General features: G+C 41.6%; 1 protein-coding gene across 3 annotated transcripts in view; it reads left to right on the top strand.

Annotated features, from left to right (window-relative positions):
* Nucleotides 1-5,490, top strand: part of HDAC2 (histone deacetylase 2) — a 53,488-nt gene extending 47,998 nt beyond the window's left edge. The window contains exons 14-15 of one of the 3 annotated variants that reach the window (XR_014786655.1): nt 3,164-3,274; nt 3,777-5,272. Coding sequence is in view for 2 of the 3 variants with exons in the window: in XM_084827341.1 (XP_084683467.1) it covers nt 3,164-3,191 (28 nt within the window). In the remaining variant the exon portion in view is untranslated. Of the gene's footprint in view, nt 1-3,163; nt 3,750-3,776 lie in introns of those variants that run through there. The other 2 variants (XM_084827343.1, XM_084827341.1) reach the window with 2 other exon arrangements.
* Nucleotides 5,491-19,976: the final 14,486 nt, after the last annotated feature.

The following is a 19,976-nucleotide window of genomic DNA, read 5'->3' as shown; positions in this document are numbered from 1 at the left end:
TTTAGTGGAACTGTTTTCCCAATTGCCACCAGCAATTCTGGAACTTGTATCACTGGAAAACAAAGCTTGTTTTCTTTTTTAATTATTCCAGCAAATACTCATTCCCAAATATTTTAAAAATCAGAATCTTCCAGTACTGGTGTGTGGCATCCAGTAATTCCTTAATACTTCTGTCTTTGAAGTTTTCTCTCCATCTGGAGAGGAGTGTTAGTCACAGGGGATGAAAGCGTTTTTATCATTCAGTTCCACTGATACCTGGGAACCTGACCCCTCTGAATGGAATTCTCTTGTGCCCCACCTAGTTTCTCTGGTCAAACCATTTTTTTGTTTTTCTCAGATGAAACTCTTTAGTTATTGAGATTGAAATCCTCTACACACTTACCTGGGAAGACATCCCATTGAACTTCTTGGGGCTTACTTCTGAGTAGACATGCATAGGATTTCACTGTAAGTGTATTTGCCTTACTATGGAATATTTTTTTCTCAGACAATGAACTGAGAAGCAGATCTAGTCAACCCTCTACTCAGTACAGTTCAACACACACACCCACACACACACATACACAACATAATGTGTGTAGAATGTCATCTTACAATGCTTGTGATATTAAGCATGGATGATCACACCTTTTTTTTCCAAGGAACTCGCACACAGACCCTTGTTCCCCTCCACAAACATATATTTTTCTCTACTAGTGTCCCAATCCAAGAGGGAATAACAAAGGGTGTGTATAAACACATTTCCTACAGCTGAATCTACTATTCCAGCGCTGGGCAGAAAGTAGATCTCCAGTTCTTTTGGACTTCAACTCCAAGCATTCCTGACCATTGGACTTGCTGGCAGGGGCTTCTGGAAGTTGAGGTCCATAACAACTGGAGACCGACCTTCTGCTCATCCCTGTACTATTGCACCCTTTTAGCAAGGATCAGAAACAGATGGGCCAGGGTTCAGATCCCCAGGCAATAATATTCTAGGTTTTGATGACTACCATATTGTAATATGAAAGCATGATGCTAGACTACATGGACTCTTGGTCTGATCCAGCAGAGCTCTTACTAAAATTCATGGAAGATGTCTGTTACTGGCTATTAGTCATACTGGGTATATAGAACCTCTGCCAGGTTCAGAGGCAGTATGTTTCTCATTAGCAATTGTTGGGGGACAAAAGGGGGAGAGAGCAATTGACACTGTAGGTGTCTGGACAATCACAAGGGGAAAAGAAGCCATCGTAGCTTCTCCCCCTGTCCCTGTGTGTGCCACCTGTGCATTGCCTGCTCCCATTGTTGACATAACTACCTGCGCTGTAGCGCAGGTTGGTGTGTCATGCGAACCCAGTGCACAGCACAGGGAGGTGGCTTCGTATCCACCGTACAACCCCTATTGCATGCCATGGGTCGTAGGGTAGGTACAAAGCCACCTACACCACGTACCAGGTTCACGCAACACGCCAACCTGCGCTGCAACGTGGGTAATTACATAAACAGCAGGGGCAGGGGGAGAAGCCACGATGGCTTCTTTCCCCATTCAAATCCAGACTTTGTGTCCTTCTTGTGAGCTCCCCAGAGGCGTCTGGTTGGCCACTGTGGGAAGCAGGATGCTGGATTAGATGAACTTTTGGTCTGATCCAGCAGGACGCCATATAAAACCATCTGTTTAGCCTTGAGAAGAGAAGACTGAGGGGAGATATGATAGCGCTTTTCAAGTACTTGAAAGGTTGTCACAGAGAGGAAAGCCAAGATCTCTTCTAAATCATCCCAGAGTGCAGGACACAGAATAATGGGCTCAAGTTACAGGAAGCCAGATTCCGGCTGAACATCAGGAAAAACTTCCTGATCGTTAGAGCAATACGGCAATGGGACCAATTCCCTAGGGAGGTGGTGGGCTCTCCCACGCTGGAGGCATTCAAGATGAAACTGGACAGCCATCTGTCAGGGATGCTTTGACTTGGACTCCTGTATTGAGCAGGGGGTTGGACTCAATGGTCTTATAGGCCCCTTCCAACCCTACTATTCCATGATTCTATGACATGGTAAGGAATTAGGCAAGGAGGTGCATTTGCACTGCTGTAAGCAAGGGACAATGTTGTAAGCAGGAAGCCAATGGCCCAGAAATAACTTCTGTGTGATGCGTGTTCAGTGTGTGTAGTGGGGACTCTATCTACATATTGAGATTGTTCCTATAGAGCATCCTTCCCCAACCTGGTCCCTTCCAGATGTGTTGGACTGCAACTCCCGTAATTCCCAGCCAGCATAGCTATGCTGGCTGGGAATTATGGGAGTTGCAGTCCAACACATCTGGAGGGCACCAGGTTGGGGAAGGCTGTTCTACAGAAGATAGTACCTAGTCTCTCTCATTGTTCTTATTAAAATTATCTGTCACATTTGTATCCTGACTTTCTTAAGAGCAACGTCTGTGGGGTTTTCTCATTTTATACTTGCAACAGCCCTGTGAGGTAAGTTAGATGGGAGATTGTCACCAATCCAAGGTTATCCATTGAGCTTCATTGCCGAGTGTGGATTTGAACCCAAGTCAGCCAATACATCCAACCCAATACAAATCCAACACCCTGACTACTACACCACACTGGTGTGTTATAGAAGAGGCACTACTAGCATTGGTGGTCCTGGCACTACTGGTGTAATCTTGACGTCTTTGCGTTTCCATGTGTTCTGGATCTTTCCTCCACTGTTGTCATTAGTTTATGGAGACAGTTTGAAAATCTAATTCTCCAGTTCTGCTTTCAGTGATACTCCCACTCTTTCGCAAAATACCTGGGAAGAAGCACGGATGCAAATCAGCGCCACAACTGCAAAAAACTTCACCCAGTTTTACAGTGATAATGTGTTTCATAATGTTGAGGCTCACTCCACTCTATGGATTATTACTGATATAACTGGGAGCAGATGTTCCCATGGCACACTGACTGTATGCTAATAGTGCTGTTTAGAGTAGGTCAATGCAAGCAGGTACCTCAGGCAGGTAATTGGACGTTGTTCTTGCATATACTGGCAATACTATATATCTAGGACAATATTACCGGAGAGAGAGCTTTTACATACCAGTTCAGTTATGGGATGGTTATGAACCTGCCTGTGATCATATTTCTCTGGTTCCTGGACTGTTTCTGGGCTCAGTTCAAACTGTTGGTCTTGACCTTTAAAGCCCTTCATTGATTGGGACCAGGACCTGAAGGATCACCTGCCATCACATGTGCCTGCCTGAACTTTGAGATCCTCATCAGATGCCCTTGTCTGCTTTCTCCCCCCATCAGAGGTGTGGTGAGTGGTTACCAGAAGAAGGCCTTTTTAGTGGTGGTGCCCCAGCTTTGAAATCTTCTCTAAAGAGAGGCTTGCCTGGTGCCCATTCTGATGTACTTCTGGGACCAGAGGAAGAGTTGTTTAAAAATTGTCCCAGTTTTATTTAAAAAACATATTGCTCTGTTTTACTCTCATTATTTTTATTCTGCTTTTATCAACTATTGTTTTTAGCATATTTTAATACTTTTGTTTTATGGCATATTTAACTGAAAGCCAACCTAATACTGTATTTAAAGAGCAGGGCATACATTTCTAAACTAAATATGAGTGTGAACTGGAGGTTTATTACGTGGATAGAAAAGTTTGTCTGAACCATGTCATAGATATATAAAGCATTCTATAATGCATTTTGGCTACTTAACAAAAGCAGCTATTCTCCCCTCCCCCTTTTTAAATGTATAATTTGGCTTAAATGAAATGATTATGCAGCAATCATCTTTTGTCTCTGTCATTTCAAGGAAATGTTGGCTATGCTAGCAGAAAACAAAAAAAAAGAAAAAGAAAGAGCAACAACTTTGGAATCTCTTCAAAGTTTCTGATTGTGAAAGAAGGCTTTTTTGCTTTTGAAAGAAGAATATTTGTGTTAAGTGAACAGGAATGTAGACTGATGAAAGTTATAACTTTTCAAACAAATCTGTAAAACGCCATCAAGGATTTGTTGATTGAAACTCTTTTGTACAACTTTTCAGCTCTAGTTTGAACTATGACTTTCCTTTAAGAAAAGAAGAAGAAACTGCATTCCTTTGTTTGTAGCATGAGTGAATTTAGCTTCACAGCCCCAAACACATATACAGCTGCTTACTTGTAAGGGTTTTTCAGGATCATGGTTTTACTCAAGAAAGTAAAGCTGTGGCTATGGGAGGTGGAAGGGCAAGGAATTAAAGTGACCTGCACTTCAGCTATATATCGAAGTGCTATAGAGGAAAAGGCAGCTCACAATGTTGCTCTGTTCAGTGCATGATGGGAGGTGCAGAGTGAAAGTATGACAAAAAAAAATATTTTGTATTTGTGCCTGACCTGGGTTAATATCTAGGTCAGCCTTCCCATCCCTGGTGCCTTCCAGATGTGTTGGACTACAGCTCACATCAACAGTGCTGGCTCCAGCTTAGGGGGGGGGGGGCTTGTGTAAGGCACCCTCTCTTAATGAGTCTGCTTTTCTCACCACAGTTGTCGCCAGCTGCTATTGCTCCTTCTCTTTCTCATTGCTACCGCTTGCTTGCTTGACAGAGAGCAAGCAGGCAGTGGCATCTATTGCTCCTCCTCCTCAGCACCACCACTGTCTGCACCAGAGTGAGAGGCAGGTAAACAAGCAGCTTGCAGTGGTTAAGAGGAGGGAGCCCAGGGGAGGTTTGGCCTTTGCTAGGGTGTGGGCCCTCAGCAGATGCCCAACCATGCCTACCTTTGATGCTAGCCCTGCCCATCATCCCTAGCCAGCACATAAAATAAGGCCCATTGCTAGAAGGTCTAAATGTATGATAACCAGTAAGTGCTGCAAGTGCACAAACTTTAGCGTCACCTAGAGGGTGCAATTGCAAAATGTGCCCCGTGCCCCTTTGATCAGTTTGAGAAAAACAGATCATAATTTTAATAAAACTAGAACACAACTGTACATCACTAATTTGGAGGTTCTTTCCTGAGGTGTAAAAATGAGGCCTAGCCAGAAGTGTGTCCACCCATCAGAGATCTATACAATGTGAACAAAAAAGTAGCATGAAAAAAATGTAACCCCGTATTTAGACGAGTTGCAATGGGGAGGAGGAACTGGGAAATTGCTGCACAAGCAGCCTTCTACTGAAGTAATATTTGAATGCAACCTGATAGGTTTCAGGAAAGAAAGCAATGAAACTGTGTAAAACTGATTCTGTAGGCACTTCCATGATTCACTCAAATAGTTTCACTTCTACACAGCTACTGGTTTGTGGTCAGTATCATTAAAAAGTAGAGCTTCAGCTGGAAAAAAGTGTGGACTGCTTTAACAACGTAGTGCTAGAGCCAAATATGCCATTTTGCTTGTAGAAGGTGCTTTATATTCCTAAAGGATGCTGGAGCATTGTGTAAGAGAAGGGAAACCAAATCCAAAAAGCTTCTTCTGCTTGTGCAAGAACTTGGGCAAACTCAGAAGCATAAAGTACTACCATAGAGCCCACCCATTAAAGCCCTGAATACACTCTTCCTAACTAGCATTTGTGCAGGTTTTTGTGGTGCAGCATTAATTACTATTTTCTTTCCACTCCTTGTCCTTTGGAGTAAACCCAGGCTTTCTCTTTCATAAGGGAACTGAGAAATAATGGTGGGTGTCATCTCACATCCCTGTTCTGCTTCAGTCAATTCCCCTTCCCTGGCTGCAGCTGGCCCTCTCCGCCAGACAGACTTCCCTCCAGATCCTGAGCCAGCGTGAACTTCCTCACCCTCTAGAAAGCCACTGTGGGTACCTGGTTTGTCTGTCACTGCACACCCACCTCCTCTTTCTACTTCAGCCTCCCTGCACCTCTCCAACCCTTCTGCTGCCATCCAGGTGGGCCACGATGCTGCTGGAGCATCTGCTTTCCCCCTCTCACCTTTCACTTTTCTGCCTCTCTCCCTCTTGCCCTCCACGGGCCATTTAAATGGCCCCATATTGCTCCCTGGACCCACCCCTTCCTAGTGGTGTGACTTGGTAATTTTAGACAGTGGACTTAATGGGCTTACGGGGACACCCTTTACTGTGGCCGTGTGTATTACTGCAGTTGTGATGCACACAACAAACATTTCTCCCTCCCACAGCCATTTTCATGCTTTAAAATTGCTTTTAAATTCTATAATACATTAGAACAAGAACACAACTGTCAAGCCTGAATGACAAAGCACCCTGACCGTGTGCAGTTTTGCATTTAAACTTACTTAAATCATAGCACCATTGTAACTACAGACATAAGAACATGTGAAGAGCCCTGCTGGATCAGAGCAAGGGTCTATCTAGTCCAGTATTGTGTTCACCCAGTGGCCAAACAGCTGTCGACCAGGAACACACAAGCAGGACATGAGTGCAACAGCACCCTCCCACCCATGTTCCCCTGCAACTGGGGAATGGTGTTTGCTTTTGCTTCTGGTGCTCTCGAGAGTGGTGATTTGTGAGGCCCTAGACTTTGGCTTCTAGCCCTACGTCCACAATTGCCCTCCACCTCTGGCCAGCACTACCTGTGGTTCTTGCTGGTTGCCAGGTGAGCTGGGAGACTTGCCTGTGTGTGAGATCACCAATGTGCCGGTGCTTGCAGCCAGCCCCAGCTGCAGCCAGGAGCAAGGGAGACACGCTGGCAATCCCTGGAGGCCCGCTACAGTGAGTAAATGAGAAATAAAGGTATTAAAATAAACCATGAGATCTCGAGTTCTTTTCTCATTACCAACTCTTAAAGGGGGTGGGGCTGTTTTATGTAAACCAGTGGGATATATATTTCATTTTATGTTTATTTGATAGTTTGCTGGCATGACATTTTGAATCAAAAATCCAGTTGTTCCAGATGTATACAACAATGGTGTAGTCAGTATTCATCCCGTTAACATTCTAAAACAGGTAATTTAAAAATAAATTCAGGCATAGAACAAAAGCCATGCTCGTCCAAGCAGTATCAGTGAAGTATCTATAACTCATGGTAACTGCAATGAAGTCAAATTGTTTTTGTGTGTGATGCCAAGCACGCATATTGAATATTGAATTGTTTTTCTCTGGGCAACTTTGAGTAGGGATAGTAATTTCTTCCACCTAGCAACCCTAACCTGGCTGGAACAACGCAGAATAGGAAGGAAACAAAAAGAGCAACTTTGGCTTCTATGTCTGGCAGCTGGAATCTGAGGTCTCACTCATACTTGAGTCTTATCCCCAGTTAATAGCTCTAACTCCAAAGGCACACGCAGATGGTAGCACTGGTACCTCTTCTCTAGAGAATAGCCTATGTGCACCATGGGAGTCCAGCTATGTGGATTATGGCACCTATATTGGTCTTGTACTTTTCCTTGGCAGGTGTGTGAGAGAGAGAGATACTATTCCACTAAATTTTACATTACTTTGGAGTTTTACTTCCTGTGTCCTGGTTGAGTCTCCATTTAGTAAAATGAACTTAGTTGGGTCCCTGTGAGTTGCTATATGGTTTTATACATATTAATGTAGAATAGTTAGGGATCAGCGCAGGCTAAAGCACCCCATGCATCCAACCATAGTGCCAGGATCCTGACACACTCCCAAACAGTGCACTCTTCTGACTGTGGAACAGCCATGTCATAAGGAACATAAGAATAGCCATAGTGAATCATACCAAAGGCCTATCTAATCCAGGTTTCTGTTCATGTATTGGCCAGCCAGCTGTCTATGGGAAGCCCACAAATAGGACATGGGTACAATAGCATCCTTCTGTTCCCCAGCAACTGGTATACAGAATATACAGTATCTCTGATACTGAAGGTAATACATAGCCATCATGACTAGGAGCCATTGATAGTCTTTCCATGAATTTGTCCAAGTCCCCTTTAAAGCCATTCAGGTTGGTAGCCATCATTACATCCTGTAGTAACAAGTGCTATAGTGTAACTATGCGCTGTGTGAAGAAGTACTTCCTTTTGTCTGTCCTGAATCTCCCACCAATCAGCTTCAGGGGTTGACCCCAGGTTTCTCCACACCCAGCATAAGTTTGCACGTCCACTCCCAGGACACCAGGGCTCCCACCAACTTCACTTCCATCTTGTTTGGAATCATCTTGTGGAGCCTCATCAACTTGGCTACCACCTCCAGCATTGGCTAATAACTGAAGTAGCTGCTCCTGATGCATAGTTAACGAACTATAGAGTTGGGCATCATCACTATATTGCCATGCAACCTCAAAGCTCTGACAATCTCACCCAACAGAGATTATATAGCGTGAGAATCTCACTCTATATAACCTCATATAGAGGTTAAAAAATATTGGTGATAAAATAGATGCCTGTGGGACAGTATATTAAAATTCTCCGGGGATAAAGCAAGAACCAGCCTTTGGAACTGGCCCACCAAAAAAGGACTGAAACTCCCAAGGGTCATTCACTCCAAAAAGTTCAAGCTGGTGCAGTAAAGTGTCATGACTCAGAGTTGAGAGTTGCTGAGATGTCAAGAATCAATAAATTGACACCCCCCATGTATCTCCAGGAGAAGGTAATTAACCAAGGTATTAAAGCTGGTCTCAGTCAGACTCCAAGCCAGATTGAAAAGCTTGAGGAAGGATGCTTCATTCAGGTGAGCCAGAAATCTTCCAGCTTTTCCTGTTGTGTACAACCTCAAAAGATATTTTTGTTAGTGTGTGTGTGTGGGCGGGGCGAGAGAGAGACAGAGACAGAGAGAGAACTGGCTTCAAATTAATCATGATATAATTTTGTTAAATTCAAAGTTAAAATTAAAGCAAATATTCCCCCCAACCCAGTTAACTCAAGTTGGTTTGTTTCAAATACATGCCAAGGGTACATTTGAAATACATTTGTCAGGAAAGTAAGATTCCACATATCAAGGACATCTAAGTCAGAGTCGGTGCTCACTGGTTGACAAATACAGCTTTGTTAGTAATCTTCCAGTGAATGTGTATGTTAATTTAGGATTGCTTCATCCATCATGCTTTCCTTGGTGTAAAAACAGCAACAGAAGGACACAGGTAGACCTTGTCATATGTGAAGATCACACCCATATCTATTTTGGCAGGTGTACACTTCCTGGGCTCACACTACAGTTCTTAGGACATGATACTGAAATATTAAGTATTTGTTATTTTTGTCTAGAATTACATACGAGCAAGCCTGAAAAACATGCACATTTAAAATGTCTAGCCTGTCCTGTTCCAAATGCTATGGGGCAAAGACAGGAATGTACAGGATTAAAAGTAAACTCATTTTTCTGAAGGCTTACTATCTAAAATTGCAAAGGACGTATGAGAACAAGGGAATAAAACAACCAGACAGAAAGTGATGGCTTTAACTGCTTCCCATCTACTCCACACTGACCCCCACCCAAATCTATCCATGGTATAATCAAATCCTCCCTATATCCCATCCACTACATCATCTTCGAAACTCCCAACAGGGATTTTAAAAACCAATCCCACCCTGATACACACACAGTTTTCTAGGCTTGCTGTATTTTGACAAAGCACTGAATAAAGAATGAGCAAAGTATTTAATAATAGTTTTATATATTACATATATATTATTTTCTGAGACATTCCCAGGTTCTGACACACTCAGTTCCTGTGTTTGAAAGGTCAGAATCAAAAGATTTTCTGTGGGTGGGGGTATTATATCAAAGCCAAAACTGATACCCTCATTCAGTCAATAGCTTTCCAGATGGATTCTTTGTAAATATATGAGATTGGTTTCTTGGACACAGCTTGTGGCTTGACTAATAAATTAGAACCTGGAGTCCAATGGACGAAGATACAATTATTGCCCTGAACTTTTTACCTATGAGCTAGCTAGCAGATATTCATGGCATACATGAATATCTGAGTTCCGTGGCTCAACTCAGTGATGCTTCCTGCTAAAAAGGCCTGCTGGATGTAGAATGATCACATGCCATTTTCCAAAGAGCAGCTTTTGCTGAATCAGGAAAATTAATCCACCATCTGAAAAGAATTATAGAAAAAATTCTGAGTGCACCCAAGGAAGACTGTTGCTCTGTCAGTGAGATTTACATGTATATAAGCAAACAGTCACACATACATCTATTAGGAGGTTTCATGGAACGTTATCTCCTAATTTCATCTGGGCTGTGGGTTGATTCATGACTTTGTTATTCCTACTTACAATTGCTCCATTTCTTACTGTTATTGTTTCTCTTTGCCTAAACTTATTTGTTAGTTTGCTTTTTTACAGGAATATGCTGTTCTAAAATTATGTCAAGAAACTCCAATTAACTTTGAGAACCCAGCTAAATAGTCAATATTGCAATTAATTTCAATGAGAGGTAGATGCTGCCCATAGCTTTTTTGTCTTAAAAGAAGCTTTGAGAATCCAGTGCCAGTGTAACATACAGCAACCAAGGAGTTCTTTGGATTGACCCTCATGGGGTGAAGAGGAGAAAATTTTGTAGAAGTGCGTTATCCACACTATTTACTCATAGAGAATTACCATTATCCAGCTTTACAGGCACCAATAGAAGCCCTAACCCACCCACCCCCATCCCCTCCAAAGGTATCTACAACAGATGCATACAGTTGCATAGTTTCAAAATTGAGAGTCTTTACCTTTGGCTGGACCCATTCACTGTTTCTAAAGGCTAGTATTTAGATTTAGTTCTGTTTTTACAGTCTGGATTTGATCTTACCACCCTTCTAGGATTTACACGCTCTTTTAAGCAAAAAGTTCTTGCAGCAGAACTCCATATAACACACTAATGTCTAAATGCTCCTGACCTTGTGCACTGCACAATCACCTAAATCCCATGCATGTCAGTGCCAGCGCCAGCATACCCCTGGCATTTTGAACCACTGGACTGCATACAGTTATGCCTGGAACAAGAGCACTTAAATGTGACTTACTTAAATGTGCTGTAAACAGTAACTCCATGCAGAAGTGCTTTTCAGTGAGGTTTGCATGGGATGGTAAAATCGAGACTAGCCCAAAGGAGATCGGGTAGCCTATTCACGTTGTGAAAAAAGGGGATATACACTGCCAAAAAAGAGGACAAAAGACAACACAGCGTTGCATAAAAATTGCATATGCTAATTTATATGTATAGGTGCAAATTTAGAAATACTATAATTTGAATAGAAATATTCTCACCATAATGGGGAAGACTGTGACCTGTCTGCCTGCTCAGCCTACTGACCAGGTGCCAACGGTTGATGGACAACTTCAAGGCTCTGCTCTCCCTTCTTATGGTTCATTATCTCTAAACCTGACTTGGACTGGACAGCCCTCCAAACAGAAGATGTCTTCAAATAGAGGGTTGTCCTTTGTAAAGGAGGCAACCCTAAATGGAGATGGTGTTCAATTTAGAGCTGGGGAACTTGAGTGCAAATCCTCAGTCACAAACTCACTGAGTGACTTTGAGCCTGCTTTTATAATTTGTGTTATGCAGGGCAGTGCTGCCCACGCAACAAATATATGCCTTCAGCTTCTGAGGTAGTAGTCCCATACACTTCCACCATTGCTTTGCAAAGCCCTCCTGTAAGGATATCAATGACTAGGAATCAAGTTAAAATTAATTTTTTGAAGCACCTTATTTGGAACAGAAAGAATGGACACAACCCAACAAAAGTTAGTTAAGGCCCACTGAAATTAGTGGAAACAAAGTCTACAGTCTAAAAAAGCTGAGGCTTAAATCACCTTGATTTTAATGGATTGGTTCACTCATGTATATACTTCTCTTAATTCCCTTCTACTTGATGACCAACAGGTGAGGACATGAACCAATCTCATTGGAGAGCATTGTTTATGCTGAGATCAGAGCTGGTATAAACACTCTTTCCGTGATGCCTCATTCAGACATGGCAGTCATCATTTAGTATTATAGCTGCTAAGTGCTCAGCATGGATGTGTGAAATCGGCCAAAGTTTTGCAAATCACTGTCTGGATTGCACCCAATAAGAGAATATGTTAATAGAGTAAACTTAGCTGGCACTTTCTATACTAGCTTATTATGGCAGGGTTTGCTCCCCAACACTTTCCAGTGGCTAATTTGAAACAGCTCTTTTATATTCAAATAATCATTATCTCTGTGGCAGTGTATTTAGTAGTAAACTAGAGAAATGTGGACCTTGCCATAGTACCTTACAATAGCCTCACTGTGTCACTAGAGAGCTTTCTATGAAACCCATGCCTCTCATTTTCAGTTTCCACATAATGATCCAGTCTAATCAAAATGTATCCGATTTTAATACAATGATGTTTGCCCATGAGTTATTCAAGTGCTGTATGCTGCCCTGTTATTATCAGTCCTTCTGGAGTTCTAGCGCTACTGGAAGTAAAATCTATGATGCAAGACAGACTTATGTAGAAGTTTAAACTGAAAATCTCCCTCTAGGGGACAATTCTGATCTAACGTTTATCCTCCATGGAGAAATGCCTGTGCAGAAATATGAACACAAAACACTACATTGAGATGCAAAATCCATACCCATTTTTAAGAACAGATCTAAGAGTGGACACTAAACAGATTCAGGAATCTCATCTCCTTGCATTTCCAACACAATATGTTTCATGGGTATAGCCTGTAGACAAATATCTTTACACTGAACTTGACCATATATTACACTTTGCATATTAACCCTATATTAGCGTACTTTGAATCTCGTTTGCTTGATGTCAGAGGAGGGCTGACTCGCAATGTTTCACATGTGAATTTAACCATTACAGAAAACAAGATGTACAAGAGCCAGCGTAACTTGTCCATCACGTGGCTTGTCATTAACTCTGCACACACCAATAACGTGAAGTGTCTCTCCCTTCCAAAATCCAGTGTGACATATCTGTACTGGAGAGCTATAATCAACTTTCGGGCAGTTTGAGAAAGTGAATAAAAATAAAAAATTGGTGTGTATGTGGATTACTCAGATACTCAATAGACAGTAAGATAAGGAATAGATAAGGAAATTGCAGTAATGAGACTGGAGGCTGGAGAAAGAGGAGGGAGAAGTGGAGGCCGTGAGAGACAACAAATCTGTGGCTGGCAGAGCAGATAGAAAACAGCGTGTCATTTTATTACAATTATTTAATAATTTAAATGACTTGAATTTGTATGTCTTCTACTTGCATTTTTCCACCTCATCTTCTTAGGCCTCCTACGAAAACAACATTTCTAGCTATAGCCTATAGGCCTGTAAAAGGCAAATGTATTATCTAAATCTTTAAAAATATCAACAATGTAATAACCTAGAGAGGTTTTTTAAAAAAAATCTCAATGGGAGGACATGGTATTCACCATTAATTCATGTACTATGTTCCATGGTGCAGCTAGGGATGGATCTTGGAGGCCCAAATGACCACCCAGAGAGTGGCAGGTGATGAGGGTGGCAGAAGCAAACTCCCATTTTATTCCTGTAGTCTTGGTGGTGCTATGATTTAAGGGAGGAACCCTGCTGGGATAGGCGGCCACCTCCGAACTCGGAGGCGACCACCTATCCAATGCAGGGCAGGAGTAGCGCAGACGGGATTGTCCCCTCCACACTTCAGCTGCCCTGGATTTGTAGCTAGACAGCCAATTTCAGCTGTCTAGACACAGAAAGTCGGAGAGTGGGAAGCGGCAGCTGGATGACACATTGGATGTGTCGTGCCGGATTTCTGACTTCCCTGCCCCAGCACGCTCACAGGAACGCCCGGTTTTCACCCCTCCTCTTCCAAGAGCGGAGCGCAGGGCCATTCCGTGCTGCCTACGAGGCAGCATGGGAGGGGGTGAAGGTTGGTTCTCAAGGAACAGACCTATCCTATGGTTGTCTAGCCGCTGACTAGCAGCCATAGGATTGCGTCCTAAGTTGCAAAACCACACATGCTCCGAGTATTTCTTTTATCAGGGTTGGTAAGCATCCTGACACATAAGGAATGTGGAAGCATTTATAAAGCATGGAATGGCATATGCGGGGACGAGAAATGTTTATTGTGTGCTTCAAAACTGAAGTAATGCATAAGGTTGTCTAAAAGGCAGCCCCATAAGACCATTAAGTCCATGGTGTAAAATTACTTAGCTGCACCACTGACTATATCATATTTCAGTAAGTTGTCAATGCCATTCTTTACCAACAAACATCATGAGGATCATAAACTGGTTGATTATCATATTTTATTATAGAATGAGGCTAAATCCTCTGGCTCAGGTTCCTCTAATCCAGGATGGGCAACTTGTAGCTCTCCAGATGTTTTGGCCTACAACTCCCATCAGCCCTAGCCAGCATAGTCAATGGTGAGTGATGATGGGAGTTGTGGTCCAAACATCTGGAAGGCCACAAGTTGCCTACCCCCGCTTCTAAGTCATGGGCAATTTCCGTATTTTTCCTTTCTGGTAACATGCTCAAATCTGTAAAGAATATAATACTAGTTTCCTAATATACAACCTGAAACCTGATGGCCCAAGAAGGTGCTATGCTAGCAAAGATCTGTTGAGAGTGGAATAAGTCACTGTCTGAACTATTTGTTTGTGCAGGTTAATTACAAACCACAGCTGCTGAAGTTATGTATCAGTCCCCCAACAAGCTTACATTTAAAAGGCCAGACACGCAATAAGGGATGGGGAGAGAGAAAGAAAAAGGCACCTGTTCTTAAAGTCACAGTTCTTATCACGACAAGCTGGGACGGAAAAAACTGAGGTAACTGGATAGAGTGGCTACTGCTATGTGACAGCTGGGGAGAGCTAGAGGCAGCTGGTGTCTCAGCAAATGCGATAGAAGGTTGCACCCTTAAAGGCCGCCTAGAAATAATGGTAGATAGATAGCCCTGTTTTTCTTGCTCTGCAGCCTGATGGAATGGCTACTGGCTAGGTGACAGTAGGCCATGATGGCAAGCTTATATATACACACCGTGGCATAAGCGAGGACTGTCCCACAAAGCTTTTGGGAGAAAGGTTTCATTGTCCAGGATGGGCTATAGCTCACTGATATACATTGGAGTAGTTTTAGCTAAGAAAATGATCTATGGTCCATCTGAACCATGATACTTCCCTTTCACCAGCCTTGAGTAGTTAGCCAGTCCTTGTTTATTCCATGATTTACAACATTTCTTCTTCTTCTCCTTAACACCCATGTATATACAAACATCCAGAACAAAATATGTAATTAATATGGAATCCAAGGTGGAGAGATTTTGAATGACTTTGAATGAAATGATCTGCAAATTGGGCACAGCAGGCTACCAAGGGTTCTTCTGTCTCCCCTTAGATCAGCATATGACAGGCATTTCACTCCTTGGAACACTTCCATTGGATGACATTGGATTCAATGGTGATAGCAAAGCAAGCTCTTTGCCATCACTGCTACAGGGTCCAAAATTAGCTCTAGCCCATGTTTTCAGCTCCGACCTGAGTTTCTCCACTATCACTCCTGACACCATCCGCCGTTTCATCACGCCAAGTGCCTCAGAAAATCAGCAAGTTGGGTGAGCGCTAAGCAGTGAGAGAAGGTACTCCAGAGCAATCATGTCACCCACCCAGGTCATCTCTCTATTCTAGAGATCAACCAGAGCTTCAACAAGGCCATCATTCAGGCCAATAGGAAATGCCACCAAAGCTGTTAAAAAATCCTTCTGACTCAGGAGGCAGACCCTGAAGATGAAAGCATTCCTGTAAGCCTAAACCTCTTAACGTCTGTCCATGACAAGGGAACTACAGCAGGCAGCACAATACACACATTCTCCTGCTTAATGCACCACAAAGTATGACCCTATTATGTATGTGGGGGAAGATGTAATTTGAGACAGACCCAGAGCTGTCATGGCAGCCATAAAATCCTGAGCCACACCTCATGAGGGGGTGGCAGGAGGGTGGGGGCTTGGCATCAATATTTAAATCCCTCACAACAACCAATATGGAATTTATCAACATCATATCTAAGAACACCTCTACCAGCTGAAGTCAGGAAACGGTTGAGGGGTGGGCTGAGTAGCACATGAGAACAATAATGAATTTGTCCCCAGAGCCCAACATCAAGTACATATACTTAAAATTAGCAGATAGCTCAACAGGTTACTGAAGAGCTAGATGGAATCCTTAAAAAAACACAGCAATAAACGTAAAGTATCGATTAGCCTAGCTCCTGAATAGTTTCTTGTAGTACCCAAAAGCAAACACTGGCAAAAATGGTTAAGAAGAGATCTGGAAGCAAGGTAGATATTTGGCTGAAATCAAAGAACACTGGCCCATACAGTTCCAGGCTATCTGAAAAAAGGTTTGATTACATTCCCATTCTAAGACTTATAAATACATACCAATGATCTATGTGGATTTTTGACATAATTCAAAGTCCAATTTAATAAAAAATTCTTTCTGCTTTGATTATTTGATTTTTCATTCTGATCAATTATCAGTGGACTTGGTTTTCTTTTCCATCTTAATAGGTGCACATGGTGAAAAACAAACAAACCCTGAGCACATCCTATATGCAACAACATGCTTCTCCAATTTAACTCAAAAGTCACACTAAATAAAAACCTTTGTTTTACTTTTAAGCACTCTGTTTAAATCCAAGCATACAGATGATTAATACTTTCAATACACCTTGCTTGTCTTATTCCAGGGTAAATTGATTAATGGAGATTCAAAATACATATATATTGTCCCGGACACTATTATTGCTCTCTTGTCTCCCTAGAGTAACTGTGGAATAGTGTTGTTGTATATTCTGGAGCCATATAGCGTTTCTGTAAGGTCTACTAATCTCTCTCCAGAAAATGTTAAACAGTAACTATTATTTGCAACACTGTCCATCAGGAAAACAACTTTCAGAAATCTATCAAGATTCTTTATTTCTTCAACAGACTTCAGCCATAACTTCAGTATTTCTGCAAGTCCAATTTAAACCCTATCTTCCAAAAGGCTGATTTTGAATATATTTAGGTGCTTTCTAAAATTAGAGCTCAGTTACATCCATTTTTTAAATTATTATTAGCTGACATGAAGTGACTAGAACAGCTCGAGGCCTTATAAGCACGTTCAAATTCCACTTGCCAAATGCTATACATATTATATAATTAAATGCAGAACCTTCAAAAAAAAACGTTAAAGAAGCAAATATATATGAGCATACAGGCTTAAATGGATACTGTTTATGCTGCATACAGCATATATGGCTTGGTTATTTTCAGAGTGTGGGGGTGAGGTCATACTCCCATTCATGTGATTTTCAGTGGTTTTCTCATTATTTGAGTTAGTTCCAACTGTAGGTTTCACAACTAGGTATCTGCATAGCCCTTCTACGACGCTGTTTATGACAGCTTTTTTTTTACTTACAGAAGAGAAGGTTATACCTAAATTCAAACCATATCCCAGATAAGCTAGTAAAAATAAATTTTAGTTATGCTTTGTTTGCATGTGGGAACAGAGATTTAATGTCTTTGTTTTAATGAAGGAATATCATCCTTTTTAACATTTGGTTTTCCTGCACCCCCCCCCCCCATTTCAGTGAATCAGAAGTATTATAGATTTTTCCAAACCCTGCAAGAATACGTATCACTCTTTTGGGGGTTAATTTTCACCAAAACTTGCACAGAGTATTATGTATGGGTGGAGAAGGGGAAAAAACATCACTCATTATTTGTAAAAGGACTTTTGATTTACCAAAACTTGGTGTATTTCACTGTTGAGAATCCCAAAAAAACTTCTCATAAAGAAGCAAGGGTATGCATGTTCATTCACATATAATTTTTATTATTTAAAAAGTTCTATATCACCCTTTGCCCATAGAAGTATTTATATATCTAAATCTCTTTAGGAATATGTTTTCCTGGACTTCTTCCTACCACTTCGATGAGGTTGTGGCTTGGAAATGCCTGGCATTTAAAATGCAATTTAAAGCAGGTTTGTTGAAGTGTTCTACTACACTGCAGGTAAACACAATTTATTCTCTAGTTCACAGTTTGTTGGCTCTTTGACTGCCTATCTTCCAGCATGCCTACATAAAATGATAGCTTGGATCCAAAGATTCTACTGCCTGTGTGTATTTCACTTCCATTCATTCAGAAAGGAATCTCCTACCCATCTGAACCTAACCGAAAAAGAAAAAAGGGAAAAAAACTTGGCTCCAGAGGGTTAAGGGATGTTCCATGACTATTATCTAGGGAGCCATAACAATCATCACTTGCCACAAATGGTGGGTTTTGCTACATAAACCTAACATTAAACATTTTCTTAAGAAAGCCAAGACAGGGTGGATTTAATGGTTTTGTTCCAAAATGTGTGGCAGTCTGTGCAGTCACCACACACAAAGACAACCTCTCCTAACCTGGTACCCTACAGATGCTTTGGACTTCAACTCCCGTAAGTCCCAGCCAGCATGGCCAATGGTCAGGAATGTTGGAAGCTGTAGTCCAAGACATCTGGAGGGCATCATGTTGAGTAAAGCTGCACTTGGAGATCAAGCTTATCTAAAGGACAACACTGCATAACAGACTCCACAACTAACATTTGTTGAACCACCTATATCAAACTTTAGGCCAACTTTTTGGGCTGTGGGCACATTTGGAAATTTGAGAAACTGTCTTGGGTACCACCATGAAATGGTTACCATGGGAAGCATGGCAAAGGACAAGTAACCTGCTCCTGAGACTGAGTACAAGGCAGAGGTGAGGTCTGAGCCCCAACGCACAGTTTTCAGCATTAACAGAAACCTATTTCACAGTAAGAAAATGTGTTAATTTTAAAAAGCGGGAGGGGTAGGGGACCTAGGTGGATGCCAAGAAAAGTGTCAAGAGAGGCACTGGTGCCCATGGGTCTATGCCTGACCAAGCTATTCATGGAGCAACTAACTTTTATACACCACCCCTTCAGATTTAGTTCTAATCTCCCAGTCCACTGACTACCTCAAGTGTCTTGCTGAGCAAAACTCCTACTTCACTAAGGGCACAATCCTATGCCAGTTTAGACAGAAAAAAGGCCTGGCTGGGGCATGTTGGAAGTTGTAGGACTACACATGCATAAGATTGCACCCTAAATCCTTCTTGTTACTTAACTATCCACAGTCATTATCTCTATTACTTTAAAAATTATTTTAAGTATCTAACTCAATTCTTTAATATACAGATTTCACTCTTGTATTTTTTTAAAACATAAAAGGTTGGAAAACTAAGAACATAGTTGACCTGCAAGCTCCTCTAAGATTATATATTCACAGCAATTTTCTGTAATTTTGTTGTTACTGAAAACATTGTTAACAACCACTGTGGCCCAGCAAATTAAGAACTGAGACCGTTACCTATGTTGAAACCTGAACTTGAGCTTACTAGGTGGCCTTGGGCCAATAACCCCAAGACTGTAACCTCAAGCATACTAAGTGGAAATTACATTGAAATAGTTTTGGATTATTCTGAGTAAATATACTTGGAATTGGGAAGTAAAATCCACAGTCCAACCACATTTATTCAGAAGTGAGACTTACCTCTACATATGCATGCCTTTGATTACAACCAAGTATCACACAAGCCACCTTGAACACAATTTCCTTTGTGGAAAGACAGCACATAAATAAGAGTCTAATCCAACTTTAGTTCATTGGTTTAAAAATGGGGATGAAGTTCATGAGGTTTACCAAAGTTAACAGCACTTACGATTGCAGCTTTAAGCATTTTGTGCAAGTACTTTATAAATTACTGTTGCTTAAGATATTTAACAGTAACGGTTTCTGTAGTAAACTGTTAAATTTATGGAACATTACGATCTCAACGTCCAACTCTTTTGTCTCCCATATAGCGATGCCTATTTAACTAGCTAGCTAAACTCTGGGACATTATGAAATCGTCTTAATAAACTCTCACTTGAGTACTCTAAATCCATGCTGGTGTTTACTATACTAGGAAAATTAACCACTTTCCAGTATTAAAATGAGTTAACCAACTTCAGTGTAGGTTAGAGTCGGTGTATAAGAACAGCCCCTGTAGATCAGACCAAAGGTCCCTCTAGTCCAGCATCTTGCCTCCTTCCTAGTGGCCAATCCAATGTAGTGGCAACAAAGGCCCCTGTTCATGATGCATAA

This window comes from Heloderma suspectum, chromosome 1 (assembly GCF_057233095.1).
Source record: "Heloderma suspectum isolate Gila_16-S chromosome 1, 16-S_ref, whole genome shotgun sequence".
In the NCBI taxonomy this organism is placed as follows: Eukaryota; Metazoa; Chordata; class Lepidosauria; order Squamata; family Helodermatidae; genus Heloderma; species Heloderma suspectum.
The sequence above is the reverse complement of the archived record's forward strand: the minus strand, read 5'-3'. Positions and strand labels throughout refer to the sequence as shown.